This window comes from Paralichthys olivaceus, chromosome 12 (assembly GCF_024713975.1).
Source record: "Paralichthys olivaceus isolate ysfri-2021 chromosome 12, ASM2471397v2, whole genome shotgun sequence".
Taxonomy (NCBI): domain Eukaryota; kingdom Metazoa; phylum Chordata; class Actinopteri; order Pleuronectiformes; family Paralichthyidae; genus Paralichthys; species Paralichthys olivaceus.
Window position 1 is genome coordinate 16,874,481 of NC_091104.1, and position 27,661 is coordinate 16,902,141.

The 27,661-nt window shown below is 45.4% G+C and overlaps 1 protein-coding gene and 1 long non-coding RNA gene across 3 annotated transcripts in view; one reads left to right on the top strand and one right to left on the bottom strand.

The window, feature by feature from the left end:
- crim1 (cysteine rich transmembrane BMP regulator 1 (chordin-like)) overlaps positions 1-22,376 on the bottom strand; it is a 35,598-nt gene extending 13,222 nt beyond the window's left edge. Inside the window, exons 1-7 of one of the 2 annotated variants that reach the window (XM_069536354.1) lie at positions 21,715-22,376; positions 17,392-17,553; positions 16,991-17,164; positions 8,456-8,698; positions 4,725-4,904; positions 1,563-1,766; positions 609-737 (exon numbers count right to left, since the gene is read on the bottom strand). In XM_069536354.1, coding sequence (XP_069392455.1) covers positions 609-737; positions 1,563-1,766; positions 4,725-4,904; positions 8,456-8,698; positions 16,991-17,164; positions 17,392-17,553; positions 21,715-22,012 — 1,390 coding nt within the window. In that variant the 5' untranslated portion in view covers positions 22,013-22,376. The remainder of the gene's footprint in view (positions 1-608; positions 738-1,562; positions 1,767-4,724; positions 4,905-8,455; positions 8,699-16,990; positions 17,165-17,391; positions 17,554-21,714) is intronic. The other variant, XM_069536355.1, reaches the window with a different exon arrangement.
- LOC138412458 (uncharacterized) lies at positions 297-27,558 on the top strand. The gene is made up of 3 exons (XR_011244827.1): positions 297-372; positions 16,416-16,525; positions 27,422-27,558. It is a non-coding gene; the product is annotated as an uncharacterized lncRNA (long non-coding RNA).
- The last annotated feature ends 103 nt before the right edge of the window (positions 27,559-27,661 follow it).

A 27,661-nucleotide genomic window follows, 5' to 3' on the forward strand; every position in this document is an offset into this window, starting at 1 on the left:
TTTAAAACTAAGTTTTAGTCCCTGTCAACACGCCTGAAAACGAGTATCACATGACCACACACATACACTGGACATGCATTGTTAGTTGCAGAAAACGCAGATGGACATTGCTCAAATAATAGTAATAGTCACTAACATGAGTCTCCTACTCACATTAGTGGTTGTATCAGTGTAAAATACAGAATTTAACTGCACAACAGCTGTTGGCAAAGACAACAGGTTCAGCAATGCTTGTAATTAATTATCCATGTTGTGTTACACTGGTAGCCACGGCTGATGTTGTTGTTTTCTTCTTTAAGGGCATCATGTTATAGGAGCCTGATGAACAAGCAAAAGCCACTTTGTGATCGAAGACCCAATCGGCAAGCAGATGTGAGTATCGACATGATAGTTTCCAAAATCTTGTTTTCTCACTGTCCAGACCAAAATGCAGCCCCGTAGTTTTCAATCTAAAACTGAGCCAGCAGCATTTCCAAACTTCTAGTTTTAGCAGCTCTGATTCTCTGAAGTAGTGTGGACGCCAGGCGTATCCGTAGTGGAGTTGATGTGTTTTCAAATTAAAACGTCGTGGTATGGATGTAGCCACAGTGTGAGGAAAGTGAACTTACTGCTGAGACACTGGCAGAGGAGACATCCATTATTGTCTTGCTGGAAGCCGTATGGACAGTCGTGTCCTGACAGGGAGCAGTTTTCCAGGGGAGGACACAGCAGGGGGCTGACGGTTTCATAAGAAGGCTCTGGTGAACCGAAGAGACGATGGAGGGTGAGAAGTTTGCATTAGAGCAACAGAAACAAAAAAATGTTTTATACATCCCTCCTGGTTTTAAATATGTGCGCTTGGATCCCCTCAGGTGTAACACCTCTACGCTTTTTGTGCCAACTGTAATAGGCACCTATTTACACTATTATTTTGGAGTAAACAATAATTACAGATAAATATAGAGCAATTACACCAGGGTGGGTCACACTGTAAGGGGGATTATACCTCTGTCTCTTATATAGCGTTGAACTGTCTCCTATCAATAAGTTGAAAGTGTCTAATGTTTTAGCTCTATCAGGACTGAAGTTGGACTCTGGCACTGCCCAGACTTGAATCAGAGCCAGCTTTGTTGAGAGGCCACAACAAATAAGGGTGTTTTAGAACAACACACACACAGCATATGCACCAAAGCTTTTCCTGTCAAACGACCCTCGCCACGTTCGGTAGGTGGAGGAGGCCAATGAGCTGTGACTAATTATGCTCACAAAAAATGGGGATCCACTTCAATTACCCTCGTTAAAAGCACGCCACAGCCTCACACACACACACACACACAGGTGGGTCTCATTTTGGCGGGCAAGGGCAATAAAGGAACACAAAGAAGCCTGCAGCTTGAAGAATGCTCGGTGGCCTCCGCTTTAATGAGCCCATGGTGACATGGCCTTTGTAGCAAAGCTGCGGGGCCACAGGAGCCTCCTACATGTGGTATGCGGGCTACTGTTTATTCCAGATAGATATGAGGCATACATCAAATGATAAATATAAAAGATATAGTTTGAAGTCCCAACATGATTCTCCGTACCTTCACAGAATGGGCAGCACTCTCCGGGGATCTTGACAGGGTTTTGGCAGCTCTGTTTGCAGGCCATGGCCGTGCAGTGCGGGTCTCCATCCACACATTGGCAGAAGGTGCAGTCGTCCTCTTTCCACTGCTCCTCGTGCGCTCGCAGCTTATTATTCACCCAGCAGCTGGCCTTAGTGCTGTCCAACGACAGCAGCTCCACATCTGAGAGACACACATGTAGGTTAGGGAACAAAGTAGAAGAGAAGAGGAGAATCTTTTATCTGATTATTAGCTAAGACAAATAAATATTGTGATTTGGCAGCAATGAATGGAATTCAAAATGAAGACCACAGTCCAATCCTACTGTACAGTACAATCCTGTACTGTAACTGAACTGACAGGAGGGTGAGCACAGAGGTGATGGAAGTGGGATACTCCATCACAAGATATGGAGACAGGTACGTCACCAAGAACTATGCAGGTCTCCACAGCCGCCGCTAATCTCTTGGCTAAAAGCTTCAACTCATCCATGTGAGTTTTAGCTGTGGCCCCTGAGGTTAAAGGAAAGGTCAGCGTTTTATTCCATAAATCTCACTCCAAAGCAAAGGAAATTTTAGATCTGTAGCCATTAGTAGGCACCGTAAAGTTTGACAGTTTAAAACCTGATGGTGTGCAGTCATTCGGCTCGGAATGAAGTGATGTATCGTGCCTGTGCTCTGTGTGGAAACCTGCTTTTCCCCCATTTCCTATAAACAGTTTTAGTTGTTTTTGCTACAGCGTTTATTAGCAACAGAGGTTAGAAGGTGGTCTTGGCATTTTTTTTCTGTGTTGGAGAATAACAAAGGAAGTTGTGTACATGATTCTGCATGTTTATGTGTTCGCTGTAGCTTTTTAAAAGTGTGTCAGAGGGAGTTAGGGTGCTGTATACTTCACACAAGACTCCTAATTGCCCTATCTGATCCCAGCTGAGGTTTGTCTGCTGTAGTTCAATCCATCTGGCTGTGATTAACCTGAACAGGATTTCTTTCTGTCTCACTGTATACACCTCATGCATAATGCACTGTGACCCTTATAATGAAAATGTTCAAGGGTCAATCCAGGATTTTGGTATTTCACTGCCATGAATGTGGGAGACTTGTAAGAGACGGATACAAAAGAGTGGAGATGAATGAGAGAATTGAGAATTTGCAACCCCTGCCTCAGAAGTTCAGATATCCTACTTTTTCCCTAAAATTACTGGTCAAGCTCCTTATTCCCGGAAGCCTGCGCTTCCCATAATGCAACCTGATAGTTTCTTTCAGGTGGCTGTCTGACATTTGTTGTTTCCAAGCCCAAGCCAAGATTTTCATCAGTTTATAAAGACAATGCCTCTCCATGATTGTTTTCAAAGTCTCGACAAGATCAGGTTTCCAGTCAAATAATAAAAAAAGCCAAATCAATTCAAACTTGCCTTACATTAATGTAATAAATGAACACCTGGTTTATATTGGTCAATTACTTCTTTATTAATCCTGTATTCATTGATTTTTTTTGTCCAGTTAGGACACTTGACTTTATGAAATAGTTATGGATGCGTATGCATCATAGAAATAGATGGACAACGCATCTCCACCTCTTCCCACTATCCAGAAATTAAGCTAAAATATCCTGGATACAAATACTGTCATCAGACTCTGCTTTTTTTGTTTCAACCTGTTTTTTTAACAATAATTAACTAATTACAAAACAACTTCCTGGAAAACCGAGCTCTTGAACACACATCAGTGCGATCAGAATGACCTAGAATGACGGAAAGCATTGTTGAGAAAAATTAATGGAACATGTACTTTAACTTTTTAGTTTGCCCAATGTCCATGAGTAGGCGGGTTGTATGACCTATTCTGCTAGCAGCCCGTAGGTGGCGATTGAGGTGCTTAGGATTCACCTGCTGGGAGTAGTCATTATATACGTCATTATGTACAGTCCATGGTTTGCATGTGGTGGCATAGTACATAAAAGACATTGCTACAATAGAATTAAATATCTAGATGTTCACTTGTCAGCTGTGTTTTTGGTCTCATCAGCTCAAAAGAGAAAAACTATGTTCACACGCCAGTTTCTTACTCAGCCTCAGGTCATGTAGTATACAAAGCTTGTTTTGCTGCCTGACTCTGCTGTAAACAATCTGAGTGGTAAAAATGACCCAATGTAGTAAAGATGTGGGCTGTGAAACCGAAACCATCAGCGGTACGATGCTAAAGCGCTCCACAGAGGAGAGCAGAACTGCAGCTAGATCATAATTCAATATGGTTTAATCATTACAAACAACCCTGTCACACTGATCTTTCATATTGCTGAAATATTGATTAGTACAGCTTTAAGTGTAATCGTCACCAGGTCACCTTTAATACATCTCTTAATCCAGATTTAAAGCATTACAGCCTTTGTTCTCTGCAGCGAGCCATGCACTAAGCATGAGCAGCTTTCCATAAGAAAGAGATGAAAGCATTCCATACCATCTAAATTCCTGCACATTCCAGGTGTACCTCCAACACTGACCTAACATGATCTCCTCTGCAGTCTCGGTGTTTGTCTTTTTCTCTATCTCATGCGCCCAATCGACTGAAGCCACGCAGGCAGAGGCCAAAGTTGGCAACTGTCTCCATCCACAGGCTTTTGGCAGATTGTAATGTGGCTGCCATATGCGCTGAAAGAACCATTTTTTAACTATCCCAAGTGTACATATCATAGCTCCTAACCTGGCTTTAAGCACAAATGTTTTTGTGGAGTGGGTCCCCTCTATTAAGCCAGGGCCTGATATTACAAAGCCAAGCCGTCCACTCTAAAAAAGGGTTTTTATGTTCTGCAGTCTCCCCAGTGGAAATGAATCACTAGGCTGGCTCTTTAGTGTGCCTCTTTAGTATGCCAGGTATGTTAACAACTGTGGAAGCTGGTTATATGAGGAAACCATTAAGGTAGGGTCACTGGAGGTAAGTATCAGGCAAGGTGGATTTTGATGACTCTACCCCTCCGGCATCAACTTTGCCTTTGCCACACAGGCCTCCTGAATGCCACATCTCCAGTGGCATATGTCAAAAAACATGAGAATAAATCAGAATTTCCACATTTTAACAGCATTGTGTTCTGCAAAACTAAGACTTATGTTGCCCTTTCTCAGCAAAATATTGAAAACACATGTACCTATGCAGACAGGGCAACATTCGCCCTCAGGAATGTAGAAGTTTTCACAGTCCAGCTCAGCGCACTCTGCCTTAGAGCAGAAGGAGATTCCTCCTCGGCACTGACACAGCCAGCAGGGGTCCATGCGGTACACCTCTCCCTCTGAGAACTCCTTCCCATTGTGGATGCACTTTGGGGTGACTGAGGGAAAGAAGAATGAGAAAAACAAGAATCAGATGCAGTCGGTGAAGACAGATGCCGTCAACCTGATGCCAAAGACCACATGGGGAAGATAATGCTTAACACACTTGACAAAGGAACGCACTGTCAGGTGTCCTTCACATTTAGCAGGAATCAACCCCAGAACTTTCTCCTCATGACTATAGGACAGAAAAATGCTTTTTTTCATCACAAACGTCAAGTTTGATGAGCAACTGTATACAGTCAATTACAAATCCATAAACAACCATTCTGTTTTATCTGCAGTTGATGTGAATCTGAACCAAATGGTGCCGAGGAGGACACTGATGGTTGAGGTTGAGTCTGTGATGTTGGATATGTGGCGGCTATCAGACAGTGAAGCCAAGTCCATGAGCAAATATTTTGCAGATACATCGGGGCTCAAGAAGGTGTTTGACTCTTACGGTGCTGCGTTGAATATAGTAGGAGCTGTTAGGAGGGTTTTGGCAAAATCTGGGCTCAGTGTGCTGGAGGCAGGTGGAGTGAATCAAGCACATAGAAGTTCTTTTGACTGAATCCCCCCCCTACTATGAAAAAAATTATCTTATGTGTAGACAGGTGGGCTAGTAAAGACAGAACACCCACGGGAAAACCTTGACCTAATCATTGCACCCAAAATAAAATTAGATTATTAAATGAATGTGTCGGTTTTCGAGTGCAGCTCATAATGCAGTTTTTGGTATGATCCGTGCCCGACTCGGACGAAGCAGGCATTTTGTTTTTTGTGTCTGAACCCAACCCAGGCCCAATGTTTTCCACAATTACATGTGCAGTGTAAAAAATCAAGTACATAGCCCAGCCAATGTCAAACCCAACCTGAGGGCAAATATCATTTCAAAATCTTTGTCCAAACCCAAATGTCCCGACAGGCTCAGGTTGGGTATCCACACTCCAATATGTGTGTGTATGAGAAAAAAACAAAGACACACATTCTCAGTCACAATTTCTACGAGATGAAATGTATCATTAAATAAAAATGATGCTAGTTTTGTGGCCGACAAAAAGAAGATTACAACATGACATCTCTATGGTAATGCTACACCACTCATTCAAATGCACCACAGTGGCTTGATCTTCAATAACCGCACGGCAACTTCTCATCAAACACACTCGGCATGAGGGAAGTGAGGCAATGTGGTTATGTAAGAAAATCTCCAGACTCATTGAGGAGTAGCTACGCTAGTTAAGTAAATGTAAATGGATTGCTCAGATGTGAGCAGCTGCTGAGCCAGTGGTTTCTATAAATGAGATCACGCTTACGGGGGCATCTGTATGCCAAAGTCTTTCAGCGCAGACTGTCTGCACCGATGACCCTGTGCCTCCCGAAAACCAGCGCTTCACTCTTAATACAAAGCAGGTGGGCCAACCGAGTTGAAAGTGGAGTGGGGGATTTGTTCTTTTATTCTCTTCCTTGCTCCCACTTTCTGTTCCATCCTCTCTGCCCTCTTCCTCTCTCTTGTGGTCGGTATTCCTGCCACCCCTGCCTTGCGTGCAAGAAAAACCAGGCAGAGAAAATGCAATACGCACTTTAGCTGGCTGAAATCAAGAGGCGCAGCAACGTTTTTTCAACACTCACAGAAGCAACAGGAAGTCGCATGAGGCGATTCTCACATGTGATTTCTGCAGTGTCTAGTCTAAAATTCCAGTCATGCTTTGTTCAGTCTCCTCTAAATTGAGGTGAGGATTGGATGCGGAGATGGATGGGCCATAAAACACTGGCCCAACACTGTCTAAATCATTCATACTGGACTGTCATGCTGGTGCTTCTTGTGGTTTACAGGCAAAAAAAAAAAGCGAAAACCACATAGGGAAACATGACATGACTACACAAGAATAATCATGGGATTTATAAACACTTAAGTGATATGTTTAATCAATTCAGAATATCCGTTGACAATTTTGAAATACGAGTTTAACTTATGTAACAAGCACCACCGCTCAAGAACATGGCTGTTTATAACAAACTGAGGCTGAGCTGCAGGGGAGCGATTAGTGTGATGATCTCAGCCTTATTGCTTAACGCCGGCGTAAATCTCAAAGGAACATGTGCAGTCATGAACCTACCCTCTACCCAGGGCTGACTTCAGAGGACGGTTTCCAATTTTGTGCCAGCTAATGTTTTTAACAACAGCAGACCACAGCTTAACAAGATCCAACTGGATCATCTGTAGCATCAGATGACGTCCAGTGAGGATGGTGGTGCCGAGTTCCCTCTGCCACCCAGATACAGCTACTCTCCAGCCAACAGTGGAAAGAGTCTATCGTCAACAGAGGCCAAAACACACAGGTGGGGCTTATTGCCAGCCACACACTGACCCTGGCTGAATATGCACCCATTGCCAAGAGGGCAATGGAAACAAGTTAATCAGTCCAAGCCTGACAATGGTTTGTTCCCTCACAGAACAGGTATGGCATTTGAAAGCAAGTTAGCATTGATGTGTTAGTTACAGTACCTCCCCAGTTCTAAGAGGCCTCTCTAGGACTGGGGAAGGTGACTAGGGAGACCAGTGCGTGTCCTTGTCCGTGTCCCTGTCTGTGGAGCTCTCTGACACGCAGTGCAGTCATGCAGGCCTAATGTACGGTGGAGGCAGCACAAAAGGCATCAAGCCCCAGGCCCAAAGAGCAGCAGACACTTGTTATCAAAACACTGATCCCATGGCCCCCACGGCTGCCGTTCAGACCCCGCTGGCCTGCCGGACTCGATTACCCTCCCCACTGGCAGACTGGAGCACATAAAAAGCATTCCCATCAATGAACTGTTGAACCTTTTCCCTTTGGATGTGTGACCAGACAGGAACCCTTTGACACTGCACTTCTGTTGAGCAAATTTGTAGCCTAAGCACTTCTCTGGTCACTGGGCTCGTTAAGTCCATTAATTCCGGGACACGGCACTCATTTATATATGTGGAGGGGCCAGAATGGGAATTTGTTCTGTTGGTAAAACAGCGAATATTTGTTGGGATCGCAAAGCAAACAGACCAATACCGCAGATCCCCTCCCTGCCTTCCTGACTCTCCTGGTTTACTCTGGACCATGACAGAGAGAACTGAAGTCTCCCTGTGTGTGATCAACATCTGCTCTCTCTCTCTCTCTCTCTCTCTCTCTCTCTCTCTCTCTCTCACTCACTCACTTCTTTTTCTGTATTATTTCTTCTGCCTTTTTCTTACCTGGTGAGAAAGTGGTGCGCACACACACATTTCCAACCATCAATCTGCTTTGAAAGACTCATTACATTTAAAATCCCTTTGAGCAATAAAAATACTTGCAGCTACACCTCAAAAAAGATTATCTTGGAACCATGGGAGGCACTGGCTGAGCCTGATAAACAGCCCAACAGTAATTATCCAATCAGCTACTTTCTTTTTCATCTGCAGACATTTGGTCAGCGGGGAGGAAAGCCTCACTCTGAGGTAGTAATTGCCTCCTCGAAGGCGATGAATCTCACACCAACTGTGCCATTGCTACCCTCGACGGGAGACCAATCCAAACAGATTGCAGTTCAGCGTAATCACCTTTCTGGCACTCAAACACGTCACAGCAGTCTCCCGGCAGGCCGCTGGCCTGGCTGAGCAACATGGCTCGCTGTCCGCCCTGGCACTGAGGCTTGTGGCAGGCACGGAGGTCACAGGTGCACTGGGGAGGAATAGAGGGACAGCAGCCAGCAGGGGGCGTGTAGCTCTTTGTCAGGACTGATCCGTGGGGGCAGGAGGGCACCTGCAGAGCGGGACATGTCACCCCGGCACACCTCAGCTCCTCTGAAACACACAGATATTGGATGCATGTTCACTTTGAGACACAGGTGGGTATGCAGCAAACACAATATGCAAGAAATAAATAAACAGTGACACAGCTTCATAGTTTCTGTGAAAGAGATTCTGCAACAACACGTTCTGGGCTCTGCTCTGGGCTCTGACAGTACACACTGTATTCTCCTGCAGGGAGGAAGGGTTGCGTGTGTGAGGGTGGCCTCCTCCTTGCAATGTCAGTTGAGCCACTTCAGAACAGCGCTGCTCGTGTTACGGTCTAAGAGTTGAGTTCACACAGCCACCCAACACAAACTCTTGTGCGCAGTCATCAGATCCCCACTTCAGCCTAAGACAGCTTTGAAGCATCCTGTCAGAGAAGTGAGAGCGGTGCTCCAGCCACGACAAGGCTCTCTCTGCATATCCTGTCTACAAGCCTCTGATCCCACCCGGCCGGGGCCGACCGGCTCGCAATCCAAACAGCCCCTCACGCTCGAAAACCAGTCATTAATAGCAGCCAACTTTCAACAGAGTCTTTCTTCTTGGCAGTTGAGAATCTCCCCTTCACTTAGCATACCAGGACGTGTTTGTCTATTCATTTGCCAGAGCCAACATAATAGCTGTGATACAGGGGGGGTTGCAGGGGTACTGGAAATGGGCAAGGGGCTCTGGGGTGTATTTTGGAGCCTGTTCAGGAAAAGAAAAGTGGAGCGCCCCTCTGTACAGACATTGTATGAGAACAGTAGCCACCTTACAAAGATTAGATTACCCAAACGTGTTTATTTTGGTTCTCAGTGTCACTGTAATGTATACAGTGCAGGTAGAAGAGAGGGATTGGCGAGAGCAGACCCGCGTCCTGTCCTATAATTGTCAGTCACTAAGTCATTTCCCAGCTGAAAGCGCAGTACAAACAGCTTTTGTGGCACTATGACCGCTGAAAGGAAAAAGAGAGAAGACAGCGTTGACAAGCAAAAAGATTATGGATGAATGTGAGGAAAGTCTTTTAATTGTGAGTTAAGTATAAATCACCACTAACATTTAAAGGAGGAAACGTGTCAATAAACAGCTGCCTCATAAAGTGTAATCATTAAATGAGGTGGATTATGATTTAGTTGTGAGGAATACTTGAGAATCTTTGCATACATATGGTTTTTGAGGAGAGGGAATGATACAGGCCGAGATTGTGTAACAGCACTCTGGGTTTTGGCCGTGTTTTCCAGAAGCTTTGAGTTTTGTTGATGGTCTTCCCAGACCGTTGCTGGCTCCACTGCGCAACACAAGTCTCTCAGAGGATGTGCCTCATCCCTGACATTTGAAGACCTGTAAGTGGATCCCTCTTAGGTTTTGCCACCAGATGAGGAAACTGAACCGGTGAGCCGTTGGGGTCCAGACTTCTGATCCCATGATAATAGTATTGGTCTGCCAGTCTTCAACTCCAGATAAGCACCTCTGAATCACGTTGTATATTCCAGGTTTATTAGATGAACTGTCTGGTTATTTGATGTCTACATGACTCAGAATAAACATTGAGGAGAGGAGGCTGTGAGACTTTGACCGCTGTGCTTTGGCGGAACAGATGAAATCAAGGGAAACATTGAATTTAGCTGGTTCCAGATAAATAGAAAAGGAGTGTGAGTGTATCTGTAATGTACTGTTTACCAAAGCAACCTGGGAACATTGAGGCCACCACAAAGTTCTCATTGATGAACTTTAAGCTGAATGGTGTCATAGAAAATGAGGGTGGCGCCTTGAATTGACAGAGGCTACGACCATTTTAATGGTTTTTTGGCCTGATTCTGATGCTGGAGTTAAATACACTTCAGTTGGAAGTGCTGATTGGCGAATGTTTTACTTCCAATAAAGTGTGACGCGCCCTGCTGCTGCTCAGTTGAGGACTGGTTTTGCATATGAAAACCTCACACTTTTTAAAGCCGTATAAAAATGCCATGGGACGATCTTGCACAATGTTCTGCACTGAAAAACACATTATGTGTCCTGTATGTGTCCCAGAGAAGGCTGATTACTCTTTCACTTGTGATAATGGCTGGGGTTAGAGTGCGCTGGGAAAAGCAGCTGGCAGACTTACCATTGTCATTTAAATTAATAGAATTGTATCCATCTGTGGAAATGGTCCAGCCCTTGCAGGTCCAATTAATATAATTTCGTAGCAGGCACATTTGTAAGCCCAGTAGGCAGACAGAAGAAAGGGTGGAAAAAGTCAGCAACAAATGGATTTTATCCCGTGCTGTTTGGGTTGTATCTTAGCATAAATGGCTGTAATTAGTGAATCGACAGCCACAGAACCAATCTTCATATCACAATGGTGGCCATACTCCAGCTTGCACAAACACAAAAGGCCTGATCTGGTATGGTTGATAAACTCTCTCTGCAGATTAGGCAACGTGCTCTCGTACAACTGTAAGATAGCAAAGAATGGGAAACCTTTGACCTCAGTGCACAATCAGCAGACAATATACAGCCCCCCACCTCCCTGCCACACACACCTGCCACTGGTCTGGAAGAGGTGGGAGGAGGAAATTGCTTCATTACCACAGAATAGCCTCTTTTGTAAACAATGCATATTGCTGGCATCGCAGCGTCTAATTGAAGAAAGAAAAACACCTCCTTTCTAAATGGGTTTTTTCTTCCCTTCAAGCTCGGATACAAGGAGCGCAGTCTTTCTCCGAACCGGAGCGGCTCAACCAGGCAGAGGACGCTGTGTTGACAGCCTGAGTTTACTCATGGAAAAAGCGCACAATGTGAGTTCTGTTCACCGACTGACTTTGGAAGCAAGTCAGAGGAGAACAAAGCTGTCTCAGTCCAGCTGCCCTCCGTGGGTTTCTGGTCTGTCCTCAGGTTTTATAAAGTTGCTCCGCAAAGGGACACATCGGGGCCGTCTCTCACGTAAAAGCTGTGGGGGTCTGGCCCAGTGCCCACCAGCAGTTACAGCTGAGAAAGTAAGCATTGTTCCCTGTTTGTGTCAGCGTGTGTGAGAGTATTTGTGAGGACCATGGAGCAGGTCTGGGAGGGGGTCCAGATAGAGAGGAACAGACTGGGGTCACCTGGAAGAACTTCACACCGTGGTCAGAAGCCTGTGGCGGCCAGGCGTAGGCATGCAGCAGCCAGCCGGCCTACATCTGCTGCCTGCACGCCTGGCTCTCTTACACTTAGGCTAAATATTTGCAGATGAAAAACGTGATCTCAGTGTCCTAAGAAACGCAGCTACAGCTGTGAATGAGCATGTTTGAGTGAGGTCATGAAATTATCCACGTGTAGATGCACATTTGGACATAGATATATTAATATATGTGTGTGTGTCTGTGTGTGGATCGCTAGTGTACATGTGCGCATTCCATTGAAACACACCCTTTCCTTCACATCAGATGGCCAATAAGATTAGGCCAACAACAGAGAGCGCAAGGGACCTCTATCAGCATAAAGGGTCTGTCCAGAGAGCAACAACACACATGCTCTATCACCATATCTGGCACAATTGCGTATGAAAAGAGTGAACATTCTCCGCTCCAGGGTACTTTACATAAAGCACTGGAAAGCAAATCGAAACCGTTGTCACGTGTACTGTCTCTCAGAGGACACGATACCTCTGACCTGATCTGTAGCAAATGTAGAAAATACTCCATGGGAGACCTGGGGTGAGCACAGCTGTTGAATAAATTGTGAAAAAGGCAGTTGAGTTAAGAAATGGATTTTGGCCATATGTCTGTTCGCTTTAAGGGAATAAAGGGGAAAGAATAGCCGATGATAGAAGAAATAGGTCTGGGAACAACAGGAGTTGGCTTTAGCTGCAGTCGGGGTATCTCTAATTTATTAATGGTTATGGTTGGGTCAATAAACTGAGGTTTTAGGTCTAGATTTAGTGAATGGAGAGAAGTTCGGACATGCAGGAATGTTGATGCTGGCTAGTTTGGTCTGCGGCTGACCGTGAGTAGTGAGTGGGTTGAGAGCAATCCCAACATGTCTTAAAGGGAAGTTCTTTGTGTTGATTGTCACACAAGAGTTTTGTTTCCTCTTTGAAATCCCTACCCACACACTCACACACACAAATACACACACACCCTGGGAAACGAGCAGCTTGCAGGGCACAACAGCTTAGGCAGACGGTGCACAAACACACGCCACCGAGACGTCTCGCGCCCCTGCCAGCCAGTGGCGGTCTGGCTCGGCCAGTAAACGCCCTGCCACAAAGAGGCTGCAGAGAAGCAGAACTAACAGTCCTTTCACTGGAGCAGAGGAGATGCAGGATGGAGGTGGCATAGGTGGGCAAGGAGAATTGTGGGAACAAGTCAGTTTGTGTCATGACATTATAACAGGCAGCACCTCCCTGTCTGCTGAAGGCTGCTGTGGCTTGTTCCTGTCAGTATGCAACAGCAGGGGAATTCCTCTGAAATAGCAGTAGGGGTCTTATCATGAATGAAATATGTAAACTATCCTAGAGTGTAAAATAACCAAACACCACCCAACCAAGGCTCTGGGGCCTGTACTTGACACAAATACCTCAACAAAATGGCCAAGCTTCACTTGTGATTTCCTGTCTTCCTGAGTCTGCCTCGCCTCCTCCTCCTCCTTCTCCTTCACTTATCACATCCTCTTTAACTCCCTGACATGTGGCTGATACGTCTGGAGTTCTGATTGAACGTTTGCAGCCAAAGTACATCAGCACCATGCAGAGAACATTCTCCCACTGACAGGGCTGGTGATGAAGCAGTGATGAGGCGGAAAAGATGTTGAGTTTTAACAGATCTGGGTGAGTCACAGCTTTTAGGGATGAACTGTAAAGACCACTGAGTGAGTCAGAGGGAAAGTGAAAGGCCAAACTACCTCCATGTGTGACAATGGGGCTACATCCATACAACTAGGTTTTTGTTTGTTCTTTTTAAAACTAAAACAATCTCTGTCCACACAAGCATTATTTTGGCTCCATATAAGTTGTAATCCCCACCTGAAAAAGTATATCATGTGATGACTCAAGTACACTGTGCAAGTGCATGCCGGTCTCAATAGGAAGGCAAGTGCATACTGCTAGACATGGGATTTGTAGCAGATTGCTCGGATAAAATGTAGAATTTAACCGTAAAACAGCTGTTAGCAACAGCTTATAACTTGTTGTGTTCTACACCGGTAGCTGAGGCTAATACTGGTTGTTTTCCTCTGAAAGGGGGTCATGTGATAGGACCATGATGAATCAGCAAAGGCTCTGTCTTGACCAAAAAGAACCAATCAGCAAGCAGTTGTGAGCGGTTGTTTACGTTTGAGTTTCTGCCCGTACAGATAAAAATGCAGCCCTGAACTTTTCAGACTAAAACGGGACCAGTATCCATAACATACCACTGCAGTTATGGATGTAGCCTGAAGGCCACTTCAAGTGCTGGGATACAAGGTCTGAACATGAAGACAAGTGCAGTAAGCGTGGCTCCCGCGCCTAGAGAACAAGTTTACAGGACACGGTTGCTTCCAGACTCTGAACTGCTCGCATCCAAAGACAACGAGGGATTGATGGACCCTATCACCAGCGAATAAGATCTTGACCACAGAGTCCCGGCCCTTCACAGAGGAAGCTCCTGCTGATGACAGACAAAAGGAAAATCTCTGCCTAGACAAGGAGACAAACAAGATAATTATCACACACATGCGCGGACGCAGACATGCAGGCTCGGATGCTCTGCTCACTTATACATGCTCATCATTACACACGTGATGACATGCAAAACACATGCAAGCACGCGCATGTGTGCATCATTCCACAATCTTACAGACAGCAGCAGACACACATATCCTGGTCTCTTACTTAATGAGGGGCCATCAAAAGGGGTGGGTGTGTGCTGTGGTGAAAACTCATAAGCTGCTGAAAAATGTTGTTTACAGTTTTCACTGGTGCAAGTTGAAACTGTCACCCGTTTGGGCTCTGACTTTGAGATGAGGCGGTTACAAAACACAGAAGACTAACAGTGCGTCTTTCATCGCAACGCTAGACTTCAACGATGATATGTCTAAACAATATCATGTCTGATGAGCGTACTTCCTGTGGGATTTACTGAGTAAATTGCTCAAGGCAAGCATCCACACAGCTGTACTGTAAATGTTCTGCTTCAATCTCAATGTGTAATTTGCAAACTAAAACTGTGAGATGCTGAACTACGGATATTCTCCTGAAATGATCATTATGGGGTGTAAATGAAAACGCAAACAGTTGCTCTGGACATTCTCCTGAGTTTTTCCAGCCAGCCACAGATAAAAACTCCAGATAAAGTCCAAATGAGACCATGTGAAAGTGTCTGGAAAATTTGCAGCGAGTGAGTGGGCATGTACAAATATCTCCAAATGAGAGGTGACAAACATGAAGAAGTCAACTTGGAAGGATTTTTAATATTTTTCAATATGGACTGATGTTGATGTCGCATAAACATGTAGAATTTATATGTTATGTCCTGCCTCCTACATGCTCTATCCAGATGCCACCCTTCACTTGAGCGCTCTCGATATTTCCCCTGTTGTTGTGAACAGGTTTCCTGCTGCGTTATTCATATGTGAAAGGCAAAGTCCACAGAAAGTCCAGAACTAATTGTCCGGACATTTTCCAGAGTAAATATCTGAAAACAACTAAAATAATCTCGTAAATGGCTCCATGACACATTGCAAGACACAGTAGCTAAGAGCAATTCTCCAATTGAAATGTCAGCAAACTGCACAGAGAGGCAGAACCTTGAGTATTACAAGGAGAGAAACATGTGGATAAAAACATAAGCAGTTGCAGTCACATGTTTTGGACTAAAATCTTTTCACTAAAGCACCAAACACCAGTAAGAACAGGTTCACCACACATGTACACAGAGGTTCAGAGGGTTCACTCAGTGCTGTTCTACTTTGCAAATGTCACTCAGGAAGCAGCCGACACTTAACGCCTGCCTATATCTACCAGATACCTCACGATCCAAATGAGGAAACTTAACTCACTGCGGCGGTAACATCTTTCACCCACAAGTGTCAGTCAGGGAGCGAGCTAAGAGGTGGAGGTAATCACACATTCATCTACTCTTTTCTCCTTTTTTTCCCTCCTGCACAGAAAAAACATTCACCCCACACTCTACACATTTACACGTTAAAATTGTCCCCCTGTGCCTGAAGATCTCCAACACTCCATATATCCATCAGCATTCTCAACAACTCCTTTTTAGATGGAGACATTCTCCGTCAGTCAGGTTCACACTGTCTCTCCTTTCAGTCTCAACATCTCTCTCTTGTTTTCTTTCATGATATCAATCTTTCGCTCTTGTTTTTCCTCTCCCTTCTCCTCCTCTTCCATTCAATTTCTTAGGCTACATCCGCACTGATTTTGTGTAGTTTGTTTTAAAATGGTGTTTTAAAACTAAAATCCTTGCATCAGTAATTATCGCCATCCGTACAAACATGGTGAAATGTAAGACGAGGGAACGATGAAGTGGAACTCTCAATGAAAGTTTACATCATTTTGCTTTTACCGCTGGCAGTTGAATCGTGACTGATATGAACCAATCAGGAGTCTGCATCATTGTGCCTCCTTTTTTGCCCGTCCACATTACAACAAAGCATCTGAGTTTCAAGACTAAAATGGGGCCTGCAGCGTTTCCAAACTCTTACATAGGTGCATGAAAACTCTAGAGCAGTGGGATGCCAGCTGTAAAGGAGGCAACAGCAATGCTTTTTTTTCAGGCATTTTTATCTTTATTGGCAGGACAGGAAGCATGAAACACGAAAGACCCAGCAGAGGGCCGTGTCAGAACCGAGCCTGTGGTCGCTTAATGAGGACTCAAGTCTCTGCATGTGGAGCACCTGCGCTACCAGGTGAGCTAAAAGGCACCCCAAACAGTGACACATTTTAAAACTAAACCACTGTAGAGTGGATGTAGCCTTGATGGGAAATGCTGTGCAAATATTCAGGTAGAATAAGTACACACGGATTTAAGCACTTGAAATCCGAAATGTTCCTGTAACTTAAAGGTGACCAAAATTAGACTCATGAGGTTTTCATTGGTCGGTGACAATATGCTTCACATCAGACATAATGAGTTGATGTGAGAAACGTTGAGGCTGCATGTTCCACTCAAAACAAAACTTTCAGTAAACACATCTGTAGTGCATTTTATACCAATGTTTATACTATATAGAAAGATAAGTGTGTTATGTGAATGTAACTTTGTAGATGCAGGGCTTGTTTTGGACTTGTGTTATATCGAAATAACTTGAGTTGAGCAGTTACTGGTCAGCTGCTGTGTGGTCACTTCCAGTCGCGGGTCATTTGAGGGTTACCTGCGGCTTCCTGGCACTGGCTGCGGTTGATGTAGGCGAAGTGGTGGTGGCAGCTCTGAGACTCGCACACACAGCCCTCGGCGGTCAGGTTACACCCAGAGAACATGCAGGCCGGGTTGGATGGTCCCACATACTTCTCTCTGTGTCTCTCCCGGTGTTCGTGCCTCCGACCCTCTGAAATCCAACCATGAACACACAAATCCGTGAGTCACACACAATGGCACCACTCAAGAGTGAGTTGACAAAAGCCTCAGCGTGTGTGTCATCACTATGATATGTAAGTAGTGTTAGTCACCTCAGAGCCACATCTGCTATGGATTAGCTCCTCTCAATGGACAGCATTATTCCCGCTAGCTCTGAGATCCTATGCTTGTTTTGTTTCATGCAAGGAGAGGGCTCACCTGACTTACTGGCCTTCATGCAGGTTTCTTGGTCTGGGTACATGAAAGAGCCCAAGCAGGAGTGACGGGCATCACACACGCACTGTCCTCCAGCCTTGTCGCAGCCCGTCATCAGGGGACAGCGCTCGTCCTCAAGGCCTGCCTCTGGATGGTCGGGGAGCACTGCAGGGGACAGTAACGGAGAACAGAGGATAAGGAGAGGACATGAACTTCTCAATTGGACATGTTTATCCTCTATAGTCATTTTGACAGTGATTAAATTGGACAGAATAACAGGTTAAGTGTAATCACATGGCAAAATGTGCCAGAAGTTGTAATTTCCCAAAAGTTCCCAAAAGAGGGGTTGGCCAGCTTACAACTTTCGTTGCGACACATTGCCCTGGCACAACAGTTGCTGAACTGACCAGTGTATTTCTAAGCTGCCATCTCTCCTCCCTCCTCGTCATGCCACGCTACTGGAGCCATTGAGCCCATTTGTTTGCTTTTGTTCCACAGCATGGGGCCCTCCCAGGGCTTCCATCTGCTGTTCGCTGCAATGCCTCTTCTGTAACCATGCCACTTGCACCATACCCACATATTGTTCATTCGCCCCTGTGAGCCTTATCCCCGGTGCCTCCACCCCACCCGAGATGGCACGTCAAGACTTGGACGAAAAAATCTTACAATAGGAAGGAATGTACGAGGGTATAATGTGTCACGTTAGTGCTATGTGAGCTGAATAACCATCAAAACCCTGGGATTAAAGGGCCCCAATGTACACTTCTTTCAAAGTCTTCCTTTCACATCCATGCATAAATAAACACACATATACCCTCAAATTACCCTCCTTCATAGTCATTCAAGAAGTAGCACGAGTGGCAGCAGAGTAAACAGGATGAGACCAACTGTTACAGTGAGTAACCCCTTTCTGAGCATTTAGCTCCCAGGCCTCAAATCAACAGTGTGGAAGCGTGATTGGAGCTTATCATAATACTCTGGCTTTCTTCTCCAAACAGCGATGCACCAGAACAATGCACAGGAGGAAAATGTTTAACTATCCAAGACAAACACGGAACACCGCATGGTATATTTACCTGACTACTGTTGTGAGCCCACCTGAAATAAGGTCTCGTAAAACTATGATCCTTCTCATTCCCAGCTAGGGGTCAGAGAAACATAAGACGGACGACGCCAAGTGATTGGAAAGGATTGGAATTCCATTGCTTTCCTTTTAAATGATGTAAATCATAATAAAACACATGTTTTGATCCATATTAATCTAAAACAGATATTCTGCTATGGGAAAGCGCCAGTCTCTTTATTATAATGAATTTCACATGATGAAGTGAGTCAATGGGACTGCAGAAACATGTATCCTTGGGCAGATGATGTGGACTTCCCTGGGTGATGCAGGACACTAACCGGCCCAGTTGTAAACAGCAACCAATGAAAGAAATGAAGGTAACGTTACCTTTAACCTGAGCCAGCCAGCACTGTTAATAGCTCTCACAGACGGCCAGCAAGACTGGCAAAGCACAAGCAGCCTTTTCAATAAACCGCACCGAAACTCTCCCTGTGATTTCCTTTCACCTTAAAATGATCCTCACCTCCACATATTTTCCATCCCGAGGCCTTCCTGTGCCTGGGAGGGTATTTTCATTTGAGTCGGTGGTAGAATGTGTCGGGTGCTAAATACAGCACAAAGAAAATGAGGTACAGGAGACAAAACAATGAATGAAGCCTGGACACTGAAAACACTGTCTCGTTCGCTGATGTTAGCTCGACTCCAGTGAGCCAAGTTTGTTATAAGCTGGACTGTATCTGTCTCGTCCCCTTCAGCCTGACCCAGCTCTGATCTGGTCCAGCCTGATTATCTATTATCTGGCCTGGCATGACTCTAGCCAAGGTCCATGGCTTCATCCCAGGAGGATTCCTCTCTCAGCCACTGAGACCGCTTGTCTTGGCATCCAGAGCCAGGACGGGAAAGCTGACCTCTGGAGGCCCTCTGGCTGATAGCGAGCTAAAAAGGATGTCTTTGAAACATTAGATAATACCAGAGAAGTGGAAGGCATACGAAGGAGGGCAGTGGACATAACGTCCCTGTAAGACAGATACTCTTGTTACGTGGAATGGTAAGTGCCTCTGGAGCTTGGGGGAAAGTCTGTGTGGGAGGGACAGACAGAAAAAATACAATGAGATCATCAAAACAAATCATTTGCAGAAACTTGATGATTTCACCTGACAAAGCATCTGATCGCTGATGCAGCTATGACACAGTGTAACAGCTAAGATGTCACTCTGAGAACAGGTGCTTGAATGCTCATGAGACAGTTGCAGAGGGAAATGGACACAAGCTGCTATGTTTCATTCGCTTTTTGTCAGCTTCATATTTAAATACTGAACTCCTCCATGAGACAACTTGATTTGAGTGTCCAAGTATTGTTTCTGGCAAGCTACAACCTTTTTTGGGGAGCGTCTGATGCAATATTTCACTCTTAAAAGCATTACATTTGCTGGACACAACACAGTGAATTAAATACTTCCTTTGTAAAAAAAAAAAAGAAAAAAAAAAAGGGAGTTAGATAACAATTCATGTCTTATTCCTTTTTGACAACAGTGTCTTACATAACATTTTCCAAATCTGGAAAACTCATTGTCCAATGACTATTGCAGCCTCCCCTGGGCATCAGAAGCCCTGAATGTTTTTAATTGTTGTTTCCAATAAGCTTTTCAATCTTGACAACGGTGAGAATAAAAGCTGATCATGAAGATATTCCTCTCATATAATACGTATGTCACCTGTATTTTAAGGTTGCTACATCCCCACGCTAACAGATTATGACCACCCAGAAAATCTAAACTGTGAGCAGAGAGGCAAGGGATCAGAAAGCGGAAACATTTACCCCCAACTCCTGATTGCGAGTCTAATCACTTTAAGACCCTTGCAGCTTGAGGAGGGAAATCTGGGATCAGCCTCCAGCAGCCTGCCTACCGTGGCCCCTGAAAACACACTCAGAGGTGTTGATTTACCCCCACCTAGTACCCTCTGGGATAGTGGGGTTGCGTGTGTATGCGCCTGATTTAGGGGTCAGCGGCATGCTCCGGGGTCCCTGGGGCCACAGGACTAGAGGCACGACTCAATCAGAGGAGCCATTAGGCCTCCCACTCGGCCCAAAGCTGTTAATTTGCAGAGATGTCCTCCAGACGCCAGCCTATAACCTGTACACGGGGCACAATCAGCAGCAGCGTCTCCTGGGATGGCCAGGGGCCGGAGACCCCTGGAAAAACCTAGTGAAGCCCTGACTCGGACCACCCCGCGGAAGGATGATGGGAGGGCAGGGTCAGGGGATCCAGACACACACTGAGAGCTGCTTTTTCTCTACAGTCCTGTCAGTCCTCTTCAATCATCCCCAAACAGACCGGACAGAATGCAGGTGGAGGGGCTGCAGGGGGGTCCTCCCACTGGGTATTTCGTCCTCAGGGGAAGGCCATTTGCAACTTACTCCATTCACCGTGTAGAACCTGACACCCTACGCATCTCTTTGAAGTTCAGAAAGTTGCTCTAATTGTGCGTAAAATGAGCACATCCACAGTGTAACAGCCCAGCTCTGCTTGGCAGGAACAGAAGCAAATCCAACTCTGCTGCGTCAAAGGGTAATGAAAATCTGCTGGGGGACTTTCGTAATCGTGCTGTCAAACCATTGCACCTCTGAGTCACACACAAACAATACAGACAAGAAAGGGGGCAATTTATTCACTTAATTACAGTGTGTTCCAAGTTTGCACACACAATTATTGTTGGTCACACCACGGAGAACCACAATTTCACCCTCACACAGATTCAAACAGTCATTTTTTTGTCTCAATTCACAGCACCAAATGTGAATGTCTGCTTGAGCTGTGAGGCAAAAGGAGAAGCACAGGACCTACTAGAGCTGAAGTGTTACTATATTGCCAGCACCACCGCTGCCAAACTTATTGTCAAGCCTTCTGAGCTGAAAGTGAATGAAGCATTGAGGAGGAAGAAAGAGCAGCTGAACATGACTCCTCTCCTGGCAGTCAAGAGCCCCCTCAGACCTGGGCAGCAGCTCCAGGCAGCCAGAGACAAGGTAAACAGTGACGCATAGTCACAGCCATCAGGACTGAACTGACACTTGAATAGTCGTGCCCTCAAGACACTCAAAAAGAAAGGGACGGCTGCCTGCTGCTCTTTTGTGACACACTCAACAACATTAACAGCTTTCTTTTTATTGGATCTCCGCTTATGGTTTCTATATAATCATTACACAAAATAGCCCAATCGTTTTAATCAGCTTCACACGACACACTTTCACTTCTACCGACCTTTACACACTCCAATCTCAGGGATAGTGGCCGCTCCGGATCTGTTGGTGGACGCGCACGTCAGCCCCAGGGCGCAGTAGCCGTGCGCCCAGTCCTGTCCGCCGCAGGGCTCCCACTCCAGGCGGGCGCACTGGTCGCAGCATCCGCACGGATCCCGGGCCAAGGTCCGGCCACCCTCGCACCCGTGGGCGGCTTTCACCGGACAGGTCCGAAGGTTACATGGCGTGCACTCGTGAGCCGAGAGCGCCCGCACTAGAAATAGGACGTTCAATAAGACAACGGAACACTTGCTGAACATGTTTTCAGAAAAAAAGAGTCTTCTGTTTTAAAGTTTCCCAGAGAAATGATCCGCGCTCCTGTCAAATGGTGAGCTGCGCACTACTGCCAAAGTTGCAAAGTCTCCTTTAAAGTTTGGTGATGGTTCTTCCCTATGGTGCGCTGTTCATTACGCAGCAGCTCGCTCCTAAGAGGAAAGAAATCACCACGAGTCTGGAGTGTGCGGATGCGTGAGGTGGCACCACAGTATCCAGTTCAACGCAAACAGGTAGACGCGCGTCCCAGGCGTCTCATCCAGTTAATGCGCACAGAAATCCCTAGACCGAGGATGGTGCACGTCCACTGGGGCTGGCTGCTGCTGACAGGCGCACACGGGAGCGCAATATGAGCCCTGATTTGACATACAGGCATATAGAAATTAGCTGTGCACCCCTCCCCCTGACTGACACAAGAGCCGACCAGTCACAAGGAGCGAAAGGAGGGAGGATTTGAACTGATTTATCTCCCTCCCTGGGGTTGCGCAATGATGCAACTTTGAATGTCTTCGATGCATGTTCCCCTTTTCTTCTGCGTGCTTTGTAAATGAGTGGAATAGCGAGAGTTACAGCATTTTAATATGTTCAAGCAGTGTGACATAAATGAGCCAGATCCAGGTCATAAATCTGAATCACAGCTACACCAGTGTGTGTATGTGCATTATACAATTACTGCATCTCAATTCAGTTGTTTCGTTTAGTTCCAAATACCAAACATACATTATCTCAAGGCACTTTTGGTCGAGATGTTATAAAATGTTAGAGGAAAAAAAGTACTGGTCACTGTGGACGGAACCTCGAGCAGAACCCGACTCAGTGTGGGTGATATTGTGCCTCAACCAGTTGGGGTGAGCAAGAAAAATGGGGGAGATCAGAGGTAGGTGGAAAAGAATAGAGAGAGAGTGGGGCATGGGAGTGGGAAAAGAGAGGGAGAAAGAAGAGAGAGATCAATAAAAGTTGTGCAACCTTCATATTTACTCTACATGTACATTACATTACGATTACAGTAAGGCTCTTGTCACCACTATTCTAATTGTTCTCTGTTTCTACTCAACAATACCCTGATAAATTCTGTCAAAGCCTCAGGGTCAAACATATCAGGCCTTATCGAGGCCATATATCACTCCTCGGCTTTACCTTTTGTGTGTGTTGTGTGTGCATGTGTGTGTGCCTACACGTGGTTTCAGGTGTCATATTGTGTGTGGCTTCTGGGAGGTAAAAGGTCACCTGATGTTTGCTGAAGTGGTGTTTGTGTGCTCACATTGGCAGATGGGTGGTGTACGTGGGGGACAGTGGGCACAGCTGGAGGCCATGTTATGACAGAAGGCATCAAAACAAAAAATCCAGAGAAAACAATACTGCTGGAAGAAAGAGATATGAAGTTGCTGTTTGTTCCCGTTTTCTGCGGGGAAACAAGCAAGAGTAAAGCAGTTTTCCCCATGGTGACACATCACTCATATATGTAGTGATACTTCAGTTTTCTAAACATGGAGCTGACATCCAACTCCATGCAACTGAAAAGTGATTAATACAGAAATATCCGATATCGAAAGTGAGGACGGTCCAGTACAGGGGATTTTTTCTCACTGTCATTGGAAACATTTAGTCTTCAAACACCAATCAGAAGTCATCTGGGATGCTTTTTCCCCACAATGTCAACACACAACAGCACCTCCTTCATTTGCAACATCTGCCTGGAGCCACCCGCTCCAACACAAACACAACATCCAGGAAACCATCCCCACAGCACGCATAATCAGCGCTTGCAACACAACTCGGCTCTTGTCCTCCCGCTCTCCCTCCAAACCTCCCTCGCTCCACCCCCCCTCCTTAAAGCTCTTGTCGAATGGGCCGACCCGCTGACCGCTCACTGCTGGTTGACGACAGATCACACCAGGACCTTGGGGAGCCATCGGTTTCCATTCACTTGCAGAGATTGTGGCCCAGGCGGCTCTGCCCTATTTGCCTGGGTGATGGCCTTTCAAATGGGGCGAGCTGGCTGCCCTCAGAGGCCCCTCGTCCCCTCATCCTGCTATCATGGACCGAGGATTTCTGACCGGCTGAAAGGTCACAGCAGAATCTTCTGTTTTTCTGTCTGCACCAGCAATTGGATATGTAAATGGTGAAAGCAGAGCATGAAATGAGTCAAGGGGCAACAATAAGCAATACAATGATGGGGACCAAATTAGAATACTCCCTCATTAGACTCACTCTGGGCACATGCCCTGTGTCAAATGTTGCATGAATGTGGGAGTGGGAAACTCTCCCTGTTGTTGATGTCACATTATCCATCATTCTGGCTTTGTTAAGTGCCAAATTAGGTCCAAACAAAACTAATCAGAATTGAATTGTGCCATGGTTTAAAAACCAGTGCACAATGTGCTACTCAATGTGCCGGGCTGTTGGAAAATGTACATGAGCGAAGCAAACAGGGGAAAAGGTGGGGCAGGGAAAGGACCTTAATAACTGCACTGTGTGTGTGTACTAAATGATGTTCTGAGTCATGGATCTTTGGGAAAATACAGCAGTAGAGGCGCCAGCTTCACTCTCTCCTACAACGAAAGTCCCTGGTGTGGTGACTGGGATCCTCAGCAATTATACAAAAGCACGCACATCCAAACTTGATGAACCCTTGGTGCTGGACAGAAGTGACGAAAACCAGAAGATGAGAAATGTCCGGACACTAGCTGATGCTCCTACAAGATTTTCTTGAAACGTCACCGTCCTGGGAGGTAAAAAAAATAAAATAAACCCCAGCCCTATCAGTCACACTGCTGGGAACTGTCCCCTACATCAGCTGACCTCTCTTCTGTCACCCACTCCTATTGCTTCTCATGTCCGGCCGGATTTACACCCTGCTGCTGTGGTGCCGAAGAGGTGTTTTCTGGGATGTGGACGGGTGTGCGTGATGGTTTGGAGGTGAACTAACTGGTGGCAGCAATACGAGGCAAAGGGTGACACGGGGGCGGAAAGTGGAGTGGCATACATGGAGCATGTTGAGTGGACAGCGTGTGGCACACGGGGATGTGCTCAGGGCTTTTTCTCCAAGTGTGCAGTGGTGGTTATCACGCTTGCCTGGCTTATCTGTGAGTGCAGGGTGTTGGACTGAGCCATACTTCTCCAATTCAGGCCAATGGGTGGGGGGTCGGTGAGGCGTGGGAGAAGGGTGGGTGGCTGAGGGGGCATAATGGCAATGCACTCTGACAGTTGAAAGAGTTTAAAAGCCATTCAGTACTAAATAGCGGAAATATGGAGCATTTAGTCCGGAGTCTAAGCAACCCTAATGAACTGATTGTTGGAAACTCAGAACATATGAGGTCATCTTGTTTTCTTTTACATGAGCGGCCAAAATAAGACTAAAAGAAATCAGATATATGATAGAGAGGTGTGAACAAACCAAACCTTCTAGAAAAATTAGCCACAATGATTAACAGATGCGACACAGCAATTTTCTTTTGACACAGACAGCTGTACAGCACATTGAAGGAATAATCAACAGCCATGATAACTCTTTTCCGTTACTGCCATCCAGAGTGCTTTTGTTTCTCACTTTGTACCCCTCATTTGTTTGGACCAATGTAGAAAGTAAAAAGTGGTGATCGGAAATAGTCAGAGGAGTCCGACAGAGAGAGTAACTCATCACGAGGGAGATCACGCAATATTTTTTTTCTTTTTATTTATGCTGTTTTCCTCTCTCTTTTTAGGTCCTCTGTTTTCTTCCAGTTCTCTCTCAGTCTGTTTTCTCTTTCTCTGTGTGAGGTCTGATCCATTTGCTGTTGTCCTTGCGGGGGTCTATAATAACATGCTTTGACACTGTCAGGTCTCCTGCAGTCTTCTTTTTTCTTTCTCTCCAAACCCTCAGAATAATTGCAGCAGCAGAACACACAACTTCTTCTTTTGACTATAAGCAGTCCAGCTTGATCCTTAAAGGTTTCAGTTGGTTCAAACAGCCCAGAGGGTCAGGTACGCCACTTCAGCTTTGTAGTTTGTGAATTGGCTGTTTTTTCTTGTGAAGTAATGGGGAAAGGATGTAAACCTAAGCAGATGGCTGGTCATCTAGTTAATCCTGACATGTGAATAACTACAATCTGAGGTAATACAAATGTGTTTTGCACTTGTTTTCATGAGGTGGGAAAGACTGATGTGATTTGATTGGATGTGCGGGAGGAAGAGCCCCTTTCCTGCCACATACACTACTTTTTTCAACCATTTGTTGGGTGGATAATCAACATTCATGGTCCCCAGAGGATGTTAATGACTTTAACCATCATCTCACAACTCATCCAGCACAAATCAATTTATTGTAAATTAATAATTAATAAATAATAATTTTAATCAAAATTGTATAATCAGTATTTTGGTTTAAGTTTCAGATACCTGCAATAATATCTAACGAGATGCTCACTAACCTCTGCTGTGCTTCCTATTTTGGGCCAATTTGCAAACACTAGCTTGCTAACAAGCTAAATAAGATGGCAAACATGATAAGCATCTGCAGTTAGCATTGATCGCATGGATCAAGTAAGTGCTAATAAAATAACTAAACACCTCACACTGTGTCGCCTTACCAACAACTTCTAAAACTGCAGTAATGACGCATGAGGTTTCTGGGTTCAACTGGCACCTTGAGTCACTGTGAGTCAGACCCCAGACCCTTCCTACTGCTGTGGCTCAAATCCTCTGGCAGCAGATTGTGCTGGGCCTCTTTCTCTCCCTCCATCCCCTCCACATGGTGAGATCCTGTGACCTTGCGGAGCGAACGGCCAACAGCTTGTTTGACAATTATAAGTGGCATGGTCTCTCACCCCTGTCGTGCTCCATGGAACCATGGACTGTATATAAAGAGATTGGAACCCAAAAGAAGCCTCTTGCCTTGTTCCCACAATACCTCCCCAGTGTAATCTTCCCTTTCATACATGGGATAATTGAGACAAGCCACAGTTACAAGAAATGAGTAGAGGGCGAGGCTGCATTGCTGATTTTCTGTCCAGTCATAAACCCCTTTCAGTGGGCGTAGCTGGAGACATTTGTCATTTAGATGAACTGAAACTGTCTTGAGCTTGTGTGTGAATATGTAGGTCTCAACATGTTTCCTTAGGATTGGCCGTTCTCCCAGGTAAAAATCTACAGATTACTTGGTTTGATATGGATCATGTTGTCAGACATCATCAACACCTCATCCTCTTACTGGATATGTTGCCATGAGGATTTATTTCATATGGAACAGGAACACTATATTAAAGTTTTACGTGTGGGCAGCGCAGCAGGCTCTAAACATAGCACTGACATGATGTCACCTTGTTAGCAAACAGTTACATCATCCTGACAAGGAGCAACATAAGCATTTGTGTTTCAGAACCTCTCACTCATTTTAATTCTTTTTTGGTCTCCACCAGCTCCTGAGGGAAATATCTGCCTTTAAATGCTTGATATTCACCAGCTAGGTGCCAACCTTGTCTGCCATTAAGTATGCTGACAACAGCTGCAAGGTCACAAAACAACCCTGACAGAGCAGCGAGAACAACAAGAACAGTTAAGTCCTGGGACACAAAAGCAAAACAGCGAGCTGCTAGACAATAAATTGCTCTGTCGAGTTGAGCTAAACAGTCAATTATTATATGATAATTATCAATGGG